This window comes from Lingula anatina, chromosome 6 (assembly GCF_051362555.1).
Source record: "Lingula anatina isolate TDL-2025a chromosome 6, LinAna3.0, whole genome shotgun sequence".
In the NCBI taxonomy this organism is placed as follows: Eukaryota; Metazoa; Brachiopoda; class Lingulata; order Lingulida; family Lingulidae; genus Lingula; species Lingula anatina.
The window spans coordinates 366,947-385,000 of record NC_141772.1 but is presented as its reverse complement, the minus strand read 5'-3'; the positions used below and the strand labels follow the sequence as shown (position 1 = coordinate 385,000).

General features: G+C 37.6%; 1 protein-coding gene across 1 annotated transcript; it reads left to right on the top strand.

Moving 5' to 3' along the window:
• Positions 1-8,018: 8,018 nt before the first annotated feature.
• Positions 8,019-10,364, top strand: LOC106169488 (thyrotropin-releasing hormone receptor). The gene has a single exon (XM_013548951.2). It carries the CDS (start codon positions 8,364-8,366, stop codon positions 9,876-9,878), a length of 1,515 nt encoding a protein of 504 aa, XP_013404405.2. The 5' UTR covers positions 8,019-8,363; the 3' UTR covers positions 9,879-10,364.
• Positions 10,365-18,054: the final 7,690 nt, after the last annotated feature.

Below are 18,054 nucleotides of genomic sequence, written 5' to 3'. Positions count from 1 at the left end.
ACACATGTTAAAGCTTGTACAGGTGTAACAGGCATGGAAGTCCGCTAGGAACCGTAGTCTGCTCCCCATTACTGTGAACAGGTGACATTCGTCCCTTATTCTAACCTCAATACTCCAAACGAACCCTGTACTAATCATACGGGCTTCCATTCCTATGACTTCCATTCCTGTCCTTCCGTTATGTACTTGTAGTTGTCAGTATACTATGTAACGAAAAATATCTCATTGTCACTATGTAGCGAAAGTTAGGGATACTCTTTTCACTTTCAGACATGAGGAATATGATGAAGATACTGGAGTTCTGGAGGACCTGCACTATAAGAAGTCTCCAAGTCTACCAATGTTGTGCTGGTCCGAACTAAGTATTCTATTTCCTTTTGTCTAGGTTTATTTATTATTACGGAAGCGTCAAGTATCTTCATATAAATCTTACCAGAGCAGACGACCTACGATGTCAAAAATTTTGCAGGTTCTGTGGCATTTCAGGTTTTCATGCCATGTCGGACAGACAGGTTCTCTATGTCAATTACCTCATACAAACCCGACCGTTCATATCTGATATAATGGAACATGGGGAGTTGTTCAACTTCGTTTACTTTTCAATGTGTTTATTGTTTCTGTAGATACGATGTAATTGGTTCCTATAGTGTAAACACCACGACCGCAGGGACAGAGGGGAATCCTTTCAGTGGAGGGTCCAAATGTCGTACATGTATAAAGATACTGGTACATATCAACCTGACTTCAGGACAACACGGTCATTCCGTCACTTTTAATCTAAAGAGTGCGTATAGCATCAGTAGCTTTTTATATAGGTTTCCCTGACACCCAACCAAATGTATAAGTACTGTACCGGTATATACGATATACAAGAAGGTTACTATAGTATCTTAAGGTCAAGGCGTGTTGAAAATTTCAGTTGTATTGGGTTGTGACAGGCGAAAGCACTATTGACAAAGTGCTAGCGCACCAATACCATTCACTAGAATGATGGTTTCAAAGTTGATTATGAAACCACGCGGCTGCTGGCTGGATAGACAGGAGATCAGTGACACGAAATAAACTGATTTATAAAGCTTCATCCGCTCTGTCGGGAGCATCCTTTCTCGGCGTTGCATTTAATCACGTCTTGACACGGAGAACAACGATAGGTCTTATGGTTAAAATTAAACGCTGCGTTCTTGTCTTACAGTCCCATGGCGCGTGCCATTTGAAGCTATCATATTGTACTAACCTTCCCAGGTTTCATTCAACGCGGTTCTTTTATCAGCCATAAACGGCCAGCGACTTGTTATCTGACCTCTGGCGCGGTTCTTTTATCAGCCCTAAACGGCCAGCGACTCGTTATCTGACCTCTGGCGCGGTTCTTTTATCAGCCATAAACGGCCAGCGACTCGTTATCTGACCTCGGCCAGAGGACAACACTGACAGACTTAACACTTTGTCGATATTCATTCTTTTCTTACACAGAGGGAATATTTTGAAATTGATAATTTATTTTGCTTTCGGTTTAAGTTATGTTATTTCCAGTTATTACCAGTGTTTCTCGACTGCCATGATCGTGTTCAGTCTAAACTGTTTCCCACTTCCCCAGTGTTTTGAGTTCATGCAGTAACGTCTGGCCTCAGTAGAACTCTCAGCTCTGCCAAATTAGTATTCGGATTAAAATGTCGAAACCCCACATGTTTTACTTGAACTTTTTAGCATACATGTATCATGTTAGATCATTAATGAAAGACCGATCTTATTTAACACTGTACTCTCCTTGTTGCTGTAAGTAGGTGGTATTTAACACTTTTGTTATCTTCCTTTGTGTCAGAGCCTTGTACAGGTAAATATACCATTGCCTTTTTACAGTGTGGTTAATGGTACCTTTAATTTCTGACCATTCTGTCCTTATACGCATGTGGCTACCTATAGATCTTGCAATATCCTGATCAAACGATCTCTTGTTATTGCCCCGAGTTCATTTGAAATACTTCTTAGTCGTTTTGCGCTTTAAAACCTAGCAATTTCATCGCCTGGCCACTCACTGTGTGATGATTGGAAAAGACCATCGTAGGAGGGACGACTTCAAAGTGCCCTTGTTAATGGCTGAATTTAATGAGAACTAGGTGTGGATACTATTGCAGTCGAAATAAGATCTTCCTATACCAAAGAGAATTAATTGGATCACCTCAGGCTATCTTAACGAAGTAAAAGCTGAAAAGAGAAAAAAAAACACATTTTAGAAAATACCACTTGGTCCGGACGTGTCCTGCTGCGCCTGCGCAATACTGATTAAAGACTCCTGGAACACTTTTTTTTTGCACTATACCTTATCCTGTGCTGTTGCGGTGTCCTTAATTGATGTGACACGACACCGGCCCCATCTCCCAGCCAGCGTTTACAGCTCTTGCAATATTTCCCTTGTTAGGTCTTGTAAATTAATGGGTAACCTTTAAAACTCAAAGCTCTGCTGTTTGAAGATTGGGGTCATTTGTCGCATTTGATAAACACAAAAAACCAACTACCTCTCTGAAATGCTTCCCGGTCATTTATCAAAGAATGTACCGAGGTTCTCGTGAATTAAGCTAAATAGATATACCGGGGTAGAAATTAAGAAAAATTAAAGAGTAGGATTATTTAAATCTTGGTGTTGTTTCACAACCATTTAAAATTTACTAGCAAGGATTGTTTTTGCCAGGACAAACCGTTAAACTGTACCAGAATAGCTTAGAGCTGGACTGTCTAAAAACTGCGTGCAAAATGACAAAGACAAGAGTGAAAAACACCTGACATTTACTCTCTCCGTCTCTTTAACATTGGCTGAAAATTTAAACTACGGGGTGTAACAAAAACCCGAGAAACCACAAAAATCTAAGTTTAACTTCTGATTGATACAAGTGTACTGACATCCTTCATTCCAACCACATTTTTAGAACAGTTCTTATGAAAATGTGGTAGTTTTTGAAAAACACTTACACGAACCAGACTTTTCCTCTCCGGGAAATAAGTTGGCTAGATATTTCTGCTCTAGTATAGATTTAGTACTTCTATTTTACACTTTGTTTACTGCATGTTATTGCTCTAGTTCATCTTTAAATACATCTATTTTTATCACCAAGAAAGACCCAAAGAGGCGTTAATGTTTACATCCCGCCAGTTACAGGTAGATTGTTAGCCTCCTGTCTACCTGTAATACCCAGAGCACAATAAAGAGAACTTACACATGTGATGGGAATGGCTTGATGACTCACAATTCATAAAAACGTTAATCACACCCGCTGCTGGTAAATGACCTTTTAGCGTTTCATGGAACTTTACTCGAAAGCAGCGCAGTAAACTAAGCCATAATGTATTGCCTTGGGCTAATATGAGGACGAGATACTGGGAATAATATTTGAAAATTCTTGTCATACTGTGTTAGAATAATAAACAAGGCAGCAAAGCTGTCAAATGTACAGACAAAGAACAGAAAATAAAGATGCAAATAAGTGAAAAATTAAATTTTCACAAAAAACTGTTAAATTGCCAGAAAAATTTACCAAACAGACTGCGTTGCCTATTGAAGCTGTTTGTTAGACCCATGTTTCTTTCCTGTAAGTTTGAGAACAGTAAGTGACATGATTTCCCTTAAATGGTCATCATAGGAGCAGTGCCCAAAACAGGGGTTTCTTCAAATTTTGATGCAACATTACATAATGTTTAACAGCATAATGACAATCAAATGTTATTAATAAAATATTAGTAACATGGACATTCAGAAAATGTGACAAGCAAAAGTCTTCAAGATCATGGAACTTTAAAGTCACACCTTGAAAATGCCAATATGTGAAAAATTAAATTTTCACAAAAAACTGTTTAACTGCCAAAAAAAAAAAATAAATAAATAAATAAATAAAAATACCAAACAGACTGCATTGCCTACTGAAGCTGTATTTTAGTCCCATGTTTCATTCCTGTAAGTTTGAGAACAGTAAGTGACATGATTTTCCTTAAATGGTCATCATGGAAGCAGTGCCCAAAATAGGAGTTTCTTCAAATTTTGATGCAATATTACATAATGTTTAACAGCTTAATGACCATCAATTTTTAATTATATAATATTTGTTTCACAGATATTCAGAAAATGTGACTAGCAAAGGTCTTCAGGCCCATGGAACTTCAAAGTCACGCCTTGAAAATGCCAAAATGTAAACAAGACAGCACTGTTCTGAAATGGGTTTATTTCCATTTTTAACACTTTTTTAACATAAAACAAAATAAACATTTTACTGCCATTTTATATGACCAACTAAGAAAATTGATGAGATGGGAAAAGTATCAATAGAACAGTGTTAAATGTCCAATTTCCTCCATTCTGCGATTCTGAACATAGTGGATGATTGAATCTGACAAACTGAAATGATATGAGTTTATTTCCATTTTTGACACTTTATTACACAATACATGATAACAAGTTTACCATGTTTTTTACATAATCAACTAACAATGTTGTAAAGATGCAGGAAATATCAAACAAACACTTTTAGGCATCTTATTAGTTAAATAATGAGACTGTTAACATGCCTAATAATTGAATCTGAGGAAATGTGAAAAACAGTATAACTTCTAAAATAATGGCCCGATTATGCTGATTTTCGAACTCAACCTGCGTTTTAGTAAGATTGACCACTCCTGTGAGTATAATTACAATTGGCCAAGCCGTTTTTCTTATATTGTGTTATCAGTGTTGTATTTATATTGAAAATAGTGCAAAAACAGCATAAATTCCCTAAAAATGGCCCAATCAAGCTAATTTTCGAACTTGACCTGCGTATTATGAATATTCATCAGTTCTGTAAGTTTTAAGTCAAAAGGTAAAATGGTTTTCCACTTATCGTGTTATCGGTGCTGCATATATGCTGAAAAAAGTGAAAAAACAGCATAAATTCCCTAAAAGTGACCCGATCATGCTGATTTTCGAACTTGACCTGCGTATTATGAATATTCATCAGTTCTGCAAGTTTCAAGTCAAAAGGTAAAATGGTTTTCCACTTATCGTGTTATCGGTAAAAGTGCACGGCGACGACGGCGACGACGGCGACGACAGCGACGACGGCGACGACGGCGACGACAGACGCAGATGATGGCTATATGTACAGACACATCTGTGTCTGTACATAAAAATGGACCTGAGTAAGGCGAGACATTGGGTAAACACATGATTAGGTTATTTATGAACTAAACGGATATATCAACTCACCCATCTACATATAGCCAAAGCAGGGACATGTCACCCTTGCTGTTTTTGTTTTTTTCTTCTCCGTTTTGTTAGTAAATGTGTCTTTCTTAATTTATTTGTTTAATTGATTGCTTGTTTACCTGTTACCCTCCCCGTTTGTTTTGATACTCCTTTCTTTCTTAAGTCGTCATTTATTTATTTGATCATTGCTTTCGGTAGATGCGTATTCACATGGGGGGGGGGTGCATTTTACAGAATTGTTAGCTGTAAACATAAATATGTACAGATTAGTACAATGCATCTGACAGCATGTCTCTCACCGTCCAGTTCAACATCTGTTCTCGTTTTTACGGAGCAGTTGGTTCACGCGGAATGACCAGTTAATACAAAGAACCGCCACACGTGGACCGCACTCTTAAACCAAATAATCTGCCTGAAAACCATGGGGTTATAATTAGAGGCAGGTATGTGTAGAGCAACAAAGCTCCGCCCCAAACTGGAGAGCATATCTAACAACATGGCGTTACGTCATATACGTATTAAACAACATGTCGTTACGTCATACACGTGTTGCTTTCATTCATGTTTTCGTTTCATGGTATAGCAGCAGGTGTTTGAACAACGCTCGTGTTGCAATGTTAAAACATACACTACCTACAGGTTGCTTCTTAATTAAATCGCCCTAAAGCAAAGTCTAGGAACGAAGTAAAATTTACAAACAACTTTAAGACGTCGTAGTGGATCCTTTTACTAATTTAGTTTTATCATATATATTGAGTTGGAATAGCATTTTACATGGGAATAATCGTTTTGAAAATATCAGTTTCTGTGCTTGGAAGCTAACAACGAAGGGATGCCCTAATATTTGAAGGAAGTTATGTGCTGTTTACAAGGAGGATCCCTACGGGTGTTATTCCTGTTTACGATATATAACGTACAAAATATCCGAAAGACTGTTTTTGAATTAAGCTTTGAAAAAACAAGAACATTTTAGCACCATTTTCAATTTATTATTATTATTATTAGTAGTAGTAGTAGTAGTAGTAGTAGTAGTAGTAGTAGTATTTTGTAGAAATTTACAAATGAAATACCAAATAAATAAAATAGGGACAGGGTGAATAGACAGAAAAAAAAACAATTGAACATAAAGGACATACGATGCACAAACCTGCAGATATGTTTTATCTTATTTTCCACTATATGAGGCATCGTTCAGTCATCAGTCCTATATATTGAAGAGTAAAAGCCCTACATTTGGGATGTAATTTACCTTAATAATAATAATAATAATAATAATAATAATAATAATAATAATAATTTTATTAACGTCTCACGTTTTAAATAAATAAATCCCACCCTACTAAGGGTTATGAGAGACTAAAAAATGTGCAACTGCATTTAAACTCCATAAAAGTTCATTAAAATTGTTAATTATCAATAAAACACATAAAAAGGATATTATACATGTGGTCATGTCCTCAACTTTAAAATACATGTAGGGGGCCCATTTGACCAAAGTTTAGAACTAGGGACACAGAGCGGGGGTCGGGGGGGGGGGGGGGCGGTTATTTCCTTAAGCAGACTCCACTGTATTAATCGAAATGAACAAAGATTGTAAACCTTCTGGCGCTGATTTTTTTCTATTTATTGTTCACGCTAAGAGGTTTGTCGTTTTTAGTGACCGAGCGATGAACCCCTTCGATCAGTTTCACGTATGTTACTTTGTCCTGACACACGTTTTTATTATAAAGACATGGCTTTAATCCAATTTTAGATTGCGAACGGTAAGTGCTTTTTTTCGCTTCAAATAATCGTTATTATGTTGGACATACGCTGCCGTCGGTTGTTTTGTTTCACTTTTACAGTTTAACGTCACTGATGCTACGGGCTCTCATTTTTTCTTCCAAATTATAGAATGATAGAAACCTCCGAATAAAGTGTTTGGTAAACACTTCCCCACGGGAACAGCGAAGTATAATAATAATAATAATAATAATAATAATAATAATAATAATAAAGTAACAAAGATATTTCAATACTAAGCAGCGCAGTAATGGTATAGTAGAAAATACATGTAGTAACAATATAGTCGATTAAAGTAATAAACCATTCATGTATGACTGATCGACCCTTCAAAGATATTTTGAACGCAATATAATAATTGCAGCGTGGCGCGGGACCAAGTACTATTCAATTATCTCAGATGTTTTTCTAAAGGCTGTTCAGTTTAAATCCCTAAGGGATTAGATGGCTACGTTTATTAAGTTGCCCAGCCCTCATCTTCTTTCTCTATCTTGTTTTATGACAGTTGCTTTCCCCTACTCATCCAATACTACTTTATATTCCTTCTTTAATGCTTCCATTTTTTTTTTTCATTTCAAAATATATATAAAACCTTGTATATCTATTGAAGTGTCGGTACGTCAAGTGATAGCTGTTACACATTTCTCTCTTTAGGCTCCCAATTCTCGGGGGAAATTTATTGGTATATTGGAATAAACCCATGTCAATTGTTAGCTAGCGTTATCAATAGGAGGAGCAGAAAATAAAACGTGGTCAACATTAGTTATTTAAAATCATTTATTCTCTTATACGCAAGTCCACATTTCAAAGAGCGTTACAAAATCACGCTCTAACATAAATAAATAATGGAAAAGCTTTGATAAAACGAACTCAATCAGCTTTTATTTTCAATGTGAAGGTTGTGTGATTTATAAATGAAATAGTCCAAGTCCATTTATTACATAAAAACGCCTTAAGATCCTAAATATACTGTTTTCTGAAGTTCTTGTGTAACAACTCCAACGGTTAACGACTGACACCGGCGCGGTGCGCTAACTGTGTGATCTATCCGTCATAATGGAATACCCAATGGGACATGTAAGAACCTCCTAGACTCGCTCTGGATGAAACACTTTGCCTGCTCTAGGAAACGATGAATCGATTCTGCGCATTGCGGCCTTACCGTCGCCTACAAAAGAAGACTTGGCGGTTATATTTAGCTCATTCAGTTGACGCATCAAAACACGATCGTTGTTTTTTAGTGAAGTCATTGTTAGCCAGGGGTAGGTTTGCATGCAGAGCACGACCAGAATATTGACGTCGTATGAACACAAAGTAAGGTTTTAGGACTGGTTGGTGAGATGCAGTGTAGTGTATGTGTGTGATGATGGTGTTTCAGGAACCGAGGCGGTCTGTCCTTGGAGCCACTGCAGAGACTAGCGTACCTAATGAGACGGAGAATTCCTTCCGACTGTTTGAAAATAGTACATTGATGAATTTACCGGGAGACGTCGGAAACTATACGAGTATATTTACAGAATCTATTCACTCGGAAGGTAGATTAAGCGACGCCTCTACAAGTGGAGACGAGCCCTTTCCGCACGCGGCGGCATATATCCTCACCATGCCTGCGGAACCAGAGAGCACAATGAGCTCGGTTTTCACTGCAAATACCTCCATGGCGACAAAAAACAACGGAGCAGATTCTCCAGAGATTGACTCGGGAATTTATGGAATAATATTCCAAATCATAGTTCTCTACATCCCTCCATTTATATTAGTTGGGGGTATAACAGGAAACATACTGGCGTTCATCGTGACCTTTAAGAAACGCCACAAACATATTACGGCTTATTTCTTCATATCTGTGATGGCGATATTGGATACTGTGATGTTATTGTTCTTTCAGAGCACGTACTGGCTTTTCTTTAATTTTTTCTCGGATAGTAACACAGATGCCCTATGCAAAGGAATGACACTGTGTGAAAAGATTGTCGCTGACTGTTCCATTTTCACAACCCTCGTCATGACAACGGATAGGTTTGTAGCGATCAAATATCCTCTTAAGGCCAAAACATTTTGCACCGTGTCTCGCTCGTGGAAGGTACTCTTAACCGGTGCTATTCTGATCGTGTGCAAGAACCTTCATCTTGCCTGGACTGTACGGTTACACAACGGCCAACTTTGCCTGTTTCTCCCAAAAAACAATGAGGCTTTGTTGACAGCTTGGCCCTGGTTTGACATTATCGTCACCTTTCTTCTCCCCTTCATGATGTTAACCAGTCTTAACACAGTCATCATTAGAACTGTCCTTAAAGCCAACAAAACGCAGAAACGTCTCGTGTCTTTCAGTCTAATTAAGAAAATGGACACGCTACAAGTGCCCGGTCAACCGGCTACACCCCACCACTCCAATCCACAGAAGTCTCATGAACGACAGCGTCTACAAGTGACAATTATGCTGGTTTCAGTTTCAGTGTTATTTGTTCTTATGACATCCCCGTATAAAATCCTCTTACTGTTTGATCTTTTTATTGGACAGAACAGCGAGGTTGTGTCATCTGCGTGGTACGTGCTTCTAACTCACGCGTTTCAGCACCTTTATTATACGAACAGTGCGGTGAATTTTTATCTCTACTGTCTCAGCGGGCGGATTTTCCGGCGACACCTCAGGCACGTGTGCGGATGCACGAGCAAGAAAAAGAAGCGTTCTGACCGGGAAATAGACAGCAACACGAACAGCATGATGACAAGTTTTAACACTCGCAGTGAACTAGCCATTAACAATAACACGCTGAACGGGCAGCTTGCCGTCACCGTCAAAGTCCAGACTGATAAGGATAAACCTCGAAGGCAATCTTGTATCGCCGCTTTTGGAAGGCGGGTGTAGTGGATATCATAATAATACATACAACAGATTATCGGGGAATTATATTTTGATCTAACGTGAAGATGTTGTATGGATGTCTTGGAATATGTACACTGTTTCTAATGTCTGCATGAAGACATATTTGGAATACATTTAACGCTACTCATTCATTGTGTTTATTTATTCTGTGAAGATAAAGATATACAATTCTTTAGCAATCTAAGTGTGCCTAACCAGAGCGTTCACGTAGCTGGGTATGGATGAGGAATAACTAGCGATCAAAAACGAATTTTTCCAAAACATTTGAGCACTACGCTCATTGAAAGTATTCCATCAGATGTTCCTCAGTTTCGACATTATATACCAATTTAAAACTTTAAAACAAAACATGACGCCATGCTACCTGCAGACGGTAGTCTAGTTTAACTATAACAATTGTTTACATTTTCCAATATCCGTTATGTCATTCTAGCTAAGCCATTTTCTATGGCCTTTAATAAAAACCATCAAAACGGTAAATTGGTTGATTCAGTTTTAGAACATTATACTCGATCTCCGAACAGCACTTACGAGCACTCTAACCAAATTGGTTCAAAACCCCAATGCCACTGGTACACGTGTAATATGCCGCAAGCTGCAATTATGTGTAAGAGCCTACAACACCAGCACCATCAAATTAACCCTTTTCTGTAAGAGAAAACGCCTCAGCAATATACGCGAATCAAACGTTTGGATATAACGATTCATTTTTACTGCCCCTGGTGTTTTAAGATATGTCTTAATCAATGGCACTTGCATACAGATACTGGTGATACAATATGGGTATTTATTTTCCTGGTTTTCTTCATATAGCCTCTAGTGAAGTATATGTTTATTTTTGCTTTACCTGTACTTAAACACGTGACCTCACACGTGAGGCTGGTGCGTTATTTGACACGTACATAATCTGGCAGTTTATTCTTTTAACCTGTAACTGCTATATGTTATTTTCACCTGTTGACACGGATTAGGATACACCTGTGCCGAGGAGTACAAATTAGTGGCAAAATGCTGTCATGTCCACAGTTACTGGAAAATCTGAAGTTTGTTTTTGGAACTATATTGGCTTAACTAATATAATACTAATCTTCAAGGATACCATTTATTTATTTTGTAACATAAGAAGCAAAAATAATTATATGGGTACTTTTCGGGGTAAAACATACATAACATAGGTAAAGGGCTGTTAATTTGATGATAATTACTTTTAAATTACCCAGATAGTAATTGATTTATTTCGCTCTCTTTAAGGTGTTTTTTTATGTTGATCTGCAAATAGACGCATGGTTGTCCCCAGTGTTTTAATGGCTTCTTACGTTGCATGAGCTAACACATACAACCCGCGCAAGCATAATAACAGAAGTGGACCAAAGTTTGAGTCATTCTATCAGAGATAACATGTTCTTTATGGAATCTCCGTGTCTAATGGTTTTATGATATCCTGTATATTTAGTGTATGTTTCTGCCTTAAACTGGGTAAATTTTTCATATAGTCTACAAGGAACTCCATCGGCTGGGAAATACTCCCATTTACGGCGAATCCGTCATTTAATTGCTGTCTTGACGCCAATACGTGTTCATCGATTTGTTCGCAGAAATCACCATGAAATCTTTTCAGACTCCGTATTCAGATTGCCTAATTGACTTGCCTTATATCAGAGATTACTGATAGTCTATAAATGTTGGATTGTCTTCCTCTGTGTGAACACCATATAGAACTTCTTGCTTCGTTTGAACTTTGGAAATTTCAGCCAATATCCACGGCATTTACTATAAATGGCAATCAAAAAATTCAACTTCAGTACAAATTCATTGATAAGTCAACGTCGGTAATTGTTGGAAGTTCTGGGAAAACTGTGCTGCTTTGTGATTCTAATTCACCTCAAACAGAAGATGATTGTTATTTGATATCGACTTGCATATTGCTTTTCAAATCTCAGTTTGTATCGGTTCCCGTTCTGTGGAACTTACAATAGTTTACGATCTCAGCAGTCAATTATGAACAAAGAATGTTTGCTATCCGTGGTGACTTTTGGCTTTTAAAAGCGTGCTGCGTTACTTTTTCTTGGTTCTATAGCAAAGAATAACATTGTTTGTTCCGAGCTATCTTATTTTTGTTTACCAGAGGAAGCCGTGGACTTACAGGAAGAATATATGCTTTTTAAATATGAAAAAAAAGTTACTCGTTTTACTGTTCGCATACAGTGGGTTTAAAGGTGAGGAGTCCGTAATTAAGGCTAGACAGTGGCTTGGGCGAAGATCACAATACGCGATTGGGGAATAATGTAATTTTTAAATACACACTATATATAGACTGTTGTTGATAGTTTTCTTGTTGATGTGCCTATGTAACAGACAAAAATAGTCGCTCTTTGGCAGCCAAACATTTATCTTCTAAGACACGCAATCATTGAAATGAATGAAAAGGAAGGATCAATATTCAACACAGTAGAAAGAAACCAACACTTGTGATCCATGAAGTGAGTAATATAATATTTACCAACCGCGTTCTTAAAAGAGGTGCATTGGACGTATTTATTTTTACTCGTTTTATAATTACAAGCTCAAGTCATTCTTGTTACTCCACGGTCTACAGTCAAACGTTGTCAACATATTCTATGCCAAAAGGATGGGTCTTCTTTATTGGGTTGTTTTTAAAAACTAATAACATGTATCTTCTTTCAAAATCACTATCAAAATCACTTATTCTAAGATCCTCGTGTTACGAGTTACCGCGCCGGATGTAAGCTCTGTAAAAGTGATTACGGCAAAATGAAACCGTCCGTAATTGCCAGAACAAAGCACTGTCTCCCTATCACTGTGCCCACATCAGTCTCGTACCTAGTGGCTTTAGGAGATAAACCCATCAATCATACGGTTTAACACGTAAACAAGTCGAATATAGCAGCAACCATGAGGTCATTATTAAAATATCGATTCATTGTCTGCTCGGCTGTTTTATTGATAGGCCGCATGAGGTGGGACGGGAGAGGGCAGGGCGGCCAGCTCATCGGTCAAATGCGGCAGTGCCGTCACATCATTAAACACCAAAGGATGAAGCAGAGTCCAGAGGCCATTGACGGAACATTTGCCCATTTTTATTGGAAGGCTAAAGGCAGTTTTACTATATAACCAGACAGTTATACATATAGGAACACATTTTGATCTTTCTAAGTCTGTAATAGACGTTCAAAGTTAAAACAATATTTTCAGATGGTAAAATGAACAGGTGCGAGTTGTTAGAAATAGATCAAATGTTTGGAAGAGAACATTTGTTCAACATACAGTTACATGTGTACATGTGTAACCATTTAATGGATCTTTCCCTTGAAAAGGAAACAGGTATGCCAACGTGTATTTCAATTAGTGTGAAAAATCAGTACTGAAATAATATAAGATAAAAAGAAACAAAAACAGCACCCCAGGAATATTGTGGTTGAGAAGATAGCTAATTCTTTAATACAAAACCAATACAAAAGCCATTTGGTTTCTAAACTCCATCAATTAGCTAGATATTAGATTTGTCCAAATCTATAGTGTGAAGTAGACCAGTGGCATCCTAGTTACACTATGGATGTCTTTGACCACTTGTTGATGACATATTATAGTCCTCGTAGTTACGCAATAATCTTATTTTGAACAACAAACACTCTGAGATTGGATAAGTGTCTGGAGGACCGTGCTTTCAATCAAATTGTCTTCTACGTCAAGGGTTTCGTCTTACTTTACAAAGACTTCGGAAGTGAACGACTTTAGCAGAATTCCCTGCAGTACAGTAAACCAATTAGATGATGTATAGTTCAATACGTCGGAATGGATTCCAATTAAGGCTGCATGTGAAGCAAGGCATTTTTGTGTACTACAGCTTTGTCATTTCCATTAAAAAGGTGTAAACTTTTCATTGCATAGGTTCCGGGAATTGTGGTATATGACAACCGTGACATTTGGGTGAACGCCAGACTGAAGTTAAGAATCATAGCTTTCACCAGAATTATTTGCATATGCGCATTAATTAAAGAGATGAATCCTTAATTTGCCACTGAAATGTTTACGTTTGAGGATTTTTCAGTATGTGCTATTAGTAAAATATGGTTTAATCTTCTGCCTGTTTGTGATTTAGGCATTCTTTTACTAACCTCATTTCACTCAACGAGTTTGTGTTTAAAAGGTTTCAGTGAAGCTGAGCCAATACACCGCGAGTCCCAACCACTCACCATCTGTCATTTATGAAACCATGTGCTCTGGTTTCAAAATCTTACTTCATTGTCAAATAATCCTCGGTATATTATAAACACTTTTCATTGACTCATCATTTTTGTCAATGTTATATTGAAAGTATTAATCCTAAATGTGAAGCACAGCTTCTACCTGTACATGTGCCTCCAGGTGTGCAGTCTAAAAGAGGACATTCTCCTTCGGAAGCGGCACAGACAAATTCAACCATATTATACTCCATATCAAAGCCCCGTTTACCCTGGACCATTTCCATACAGGGGAAGAGCAAAGGTATAACTTCCAGATATCAAGATAAATGTTCGCAGGAGAGGAGTGGCTTAGCTTCCTCAACAGGTGTAGAAATTATTTCAGTTCCTGGGTCAGGTGTGGCCGATTCAATTAACGGACACTATACCACTGCATAGAATAGCGAGCTGTTAAGATAAACTTGAAAGAATGCCTTACAAGTTTTAACTGCAGAGCGTATAGTAAGACAAAGGATTCACTGACATGTAGTGCTCGATCGAATAATAAAAAGCATCTAAAATATAAGTTAATTCTAGATGAGAACTTGGAGATGCATATATCTGCTTTGTACGTTGAATGACTAATTCGTAGAAGGGTAACGAAATGATTCAAGTGCAGTACATGTGGAACAGCTTTTCTGTTTTCCGTTTGCTCTTATAATTACACACTTTTCAAAAAAAAAAAAAATACATGCTTTTCAAGACATTACCTTTTGTTGATGGCATGAAAGCTATTTTTGCTATACAAACTCATAATAATAATAATAATAATAATAATAATAATAATTTGTTTATTTCAATATCGACCTCTCCACATACCATTCAGATAAACCCACGCTGCACGTAAAAACACGCCGTTCTGTCCAATATATCTTGAATACACACTGCATGTCATCTACCGGTAGTGGTGATGCAACCAAGTAAGTACTAATACCTGTATATTGTTATTTTATCAGACAGTATTAATACCAATGATTACGGGGAAATTGCTGAAAATCAGTATAAGCCTTTGACGTACATGTACGTAGATATATGGTAGAAAAAGATTATTAAAACAGCGAAAGTAATACTACTAGAGATATTTAAGGCATTTTACGGATATCAAAATGTGTCAGAATCAAAAAGCTTAGACAAATATTTACTTGCGTACCCGATTTCAGACAGGACAGGAATATTCATGTCGATCTCAGCGTCTGGGATGCACCCTGTGGAATCGTATTTTCACAGCCAAGTGCCGAAATAGATTGAAGTCAGCAGACAAATTAAGTCGCTGAGTTCACACAATCTTAGTCTATAATTAAAGCAAGCAAGCAAGCACTTCAACAAAACCTCACATGATGAGGTGCTAGGGAAGAACAGCCACGCTGCTAAATGTGCTAAATGGGGATTTAAAAAATGGTGAAGTGTAAACTCATGCGGTTTGTTCATCTTTACAGACGGTGTGGATTGCCGCACGTTATTTCTCTGCTAAGTGAAGTTAATGTATAAGTTATGTGCTTCCGCCAGTTTATTAGATAATGCGAGGAAATGGAGGCAATCCTCCTCGAGCGATTTTATTCCCATCTGATTAATGATAAATGGGTTCTCAAAGAGCCCCGGATTCCTGGCAATTAGTGCTGATGACGTCACAATAGCAGTCCTACGCTCTGTTGCTGCCAGTGCAGTGAGGCTTGAGAAACAAGCAATTACTACATTGAATTGCATGGGGCATTGATAAGCTTAATGCAATTGGAAATTTCTGGCAACAAAAACAATATTTGAAAGATATTAATTCCCTCATTAGACCTTGGATGTCGATAATGCCGTTTTAGATGATTAGTTCCAAACAGGCAATAATGACAGCCCGTTCTTCACTCCAACATCTTTCCTCCATTCAGTACTGCGAGATTGGCCAGCATCCAATAGGTGTGACGTTAACTACCATAGAACACATCTTGACTTACATGTACGTTGCCTGGCCTGATGGACCATGTGAAGCACACGAAGGTCAAATTATATAAACTGAAATATTTCACATCAGTGCTTTAACTGCTTGTGACGTGCTTCCCAAAATTGTGACGTTTTACATCTGCGTGCATTCTGTTACAACCCCATACCAATTTAGGACGCTAAGTGAACAACAATTGATTATGTATTTCCTGCCAATAGTTCAAAGGAAGCAGAGCGTCTTTTAGAAATCTATCGGCAGTTTGTGTCAAATGTAAGCGTGTATGATAACGCCTATTCGTGGTATGCTTTGTGAACATCAAGGGAAGCCAGAGCTGAAAGTTGTAGTATTGAAGTTTAATTGACTGATATTGGACTTCAGTTAAACTTCCATCCCGGATACAAATCTTTGATATGAATGTCGAGGATACAAGGAAAAGTGTTTTTACGTGAGGAGTGTATTAATTTCTAACGTTAACCGGTACTGAAAGCATATCAAAAACATAAGGGGTGATCAAAATGGTAATTATAAACCTTCGCTATAATAGAATACTATATATAGCTGTTATTGCAAGAATTTGAGGATGGTATTTGGACTATCCTAACCGTATGTCTCTTACACCGACACTCCTTGACGGTACTTTGCAAAATGGTGCAATTGTGTGCGTTGTGCTTAGTAGGGAGTCAAAGTATGTCTTCTTGACCCTTTTCAGAAGTGACATTACTACATGTATAATCACAAAGGCCTATTTCCTGATCACACGTTTATTTACAGTTCACGCGTCATAGAGAGCTTTCAGAACAGCGGACTAACAAATCCACGGATCAAATATGGCCGATCCACTTGAATGACTGTTACGTAATCCCGCGAAGTCTCTATTCCGTGTCTAATCGGGAATTAAGCGGCAAGCTTTTAAGTCAGTCAGCATATTTCAGCCGCTGTTCTGCTAGTCCGCTGTTCTGAATGCGTGCTTATATTTCCTTCCTGCTCCGACATCATCTTCCCTATAGCTCTCTCCCTTAGTTGGATTATTTCTGCGATTCATATTTAAATATATATAATCATGGTAGGCGAAGAATGCTTTTTACATGTATAAGTTATGGGGAAAATCAATTTATCGTTCTCTAAGGCAGACAATCCCATGAGACGTTGGAGCTCTCTTAGTCCCGTTAATAGTTCCAAATCTTTAATTTATATTGGTATGGAAATATACAAAATATCGACGATGCACAGAAACGCCTCATACATGTGTAATAGTTTCAAACAGTGCATATCCCACTTAACCACTTTGCTGAATATCATAAAGGTGTAATTACGTAACACGAAGAAACGCATTAACAGAGGTTTTATTTTTATTCATTCATAACGTGTTGCTGTCCCTATAGATAGTGTTGGGGTGAAGGTCGCCATGCAGTCACCTGATGAAGAACGCGTGCCTTGTGTTGGGGATTAATTCTGCCCCGTGTTGTTGACTGTGGGTTGTAACATTAAGTGCACGGCATGGAAAAAATCTTTATTATCTTATAATCTTACACTCTGTTCTGCACTTTATTAACTCTTCTGGGAAATTCTGTGTGGATAACTCTCAACATATATAACGTTTTTGTTATTTTAAACTATATACAAATATTGCTTACATTACCAATTCATGAAGGACCCATAGTAACATACAATGTAGATTATCCGTACGGTCTCATCTGCAAACGCCATTCCAATAAAATTCTAGTCAACGAAACTTAAAGAATTCAAATATAATTTTTCTATTAAAACGTATTCCATTTGATATACTTAAATGTAATAAAACAAAAAACTTTCAAGGAACAGAACCTAAAGGACATAAAAGCTTAAAATAAGAAATATCCATCCACATTATTGTGCAACAAAAATTTTATGTCTCCTCCATCTCAGTGTACCACAAACTTTTATAGTCTCATTCATAGCAAGAAAGAAGGTAACCAGGAGTATTGATTGTTCGTGATTTGGCCAAACA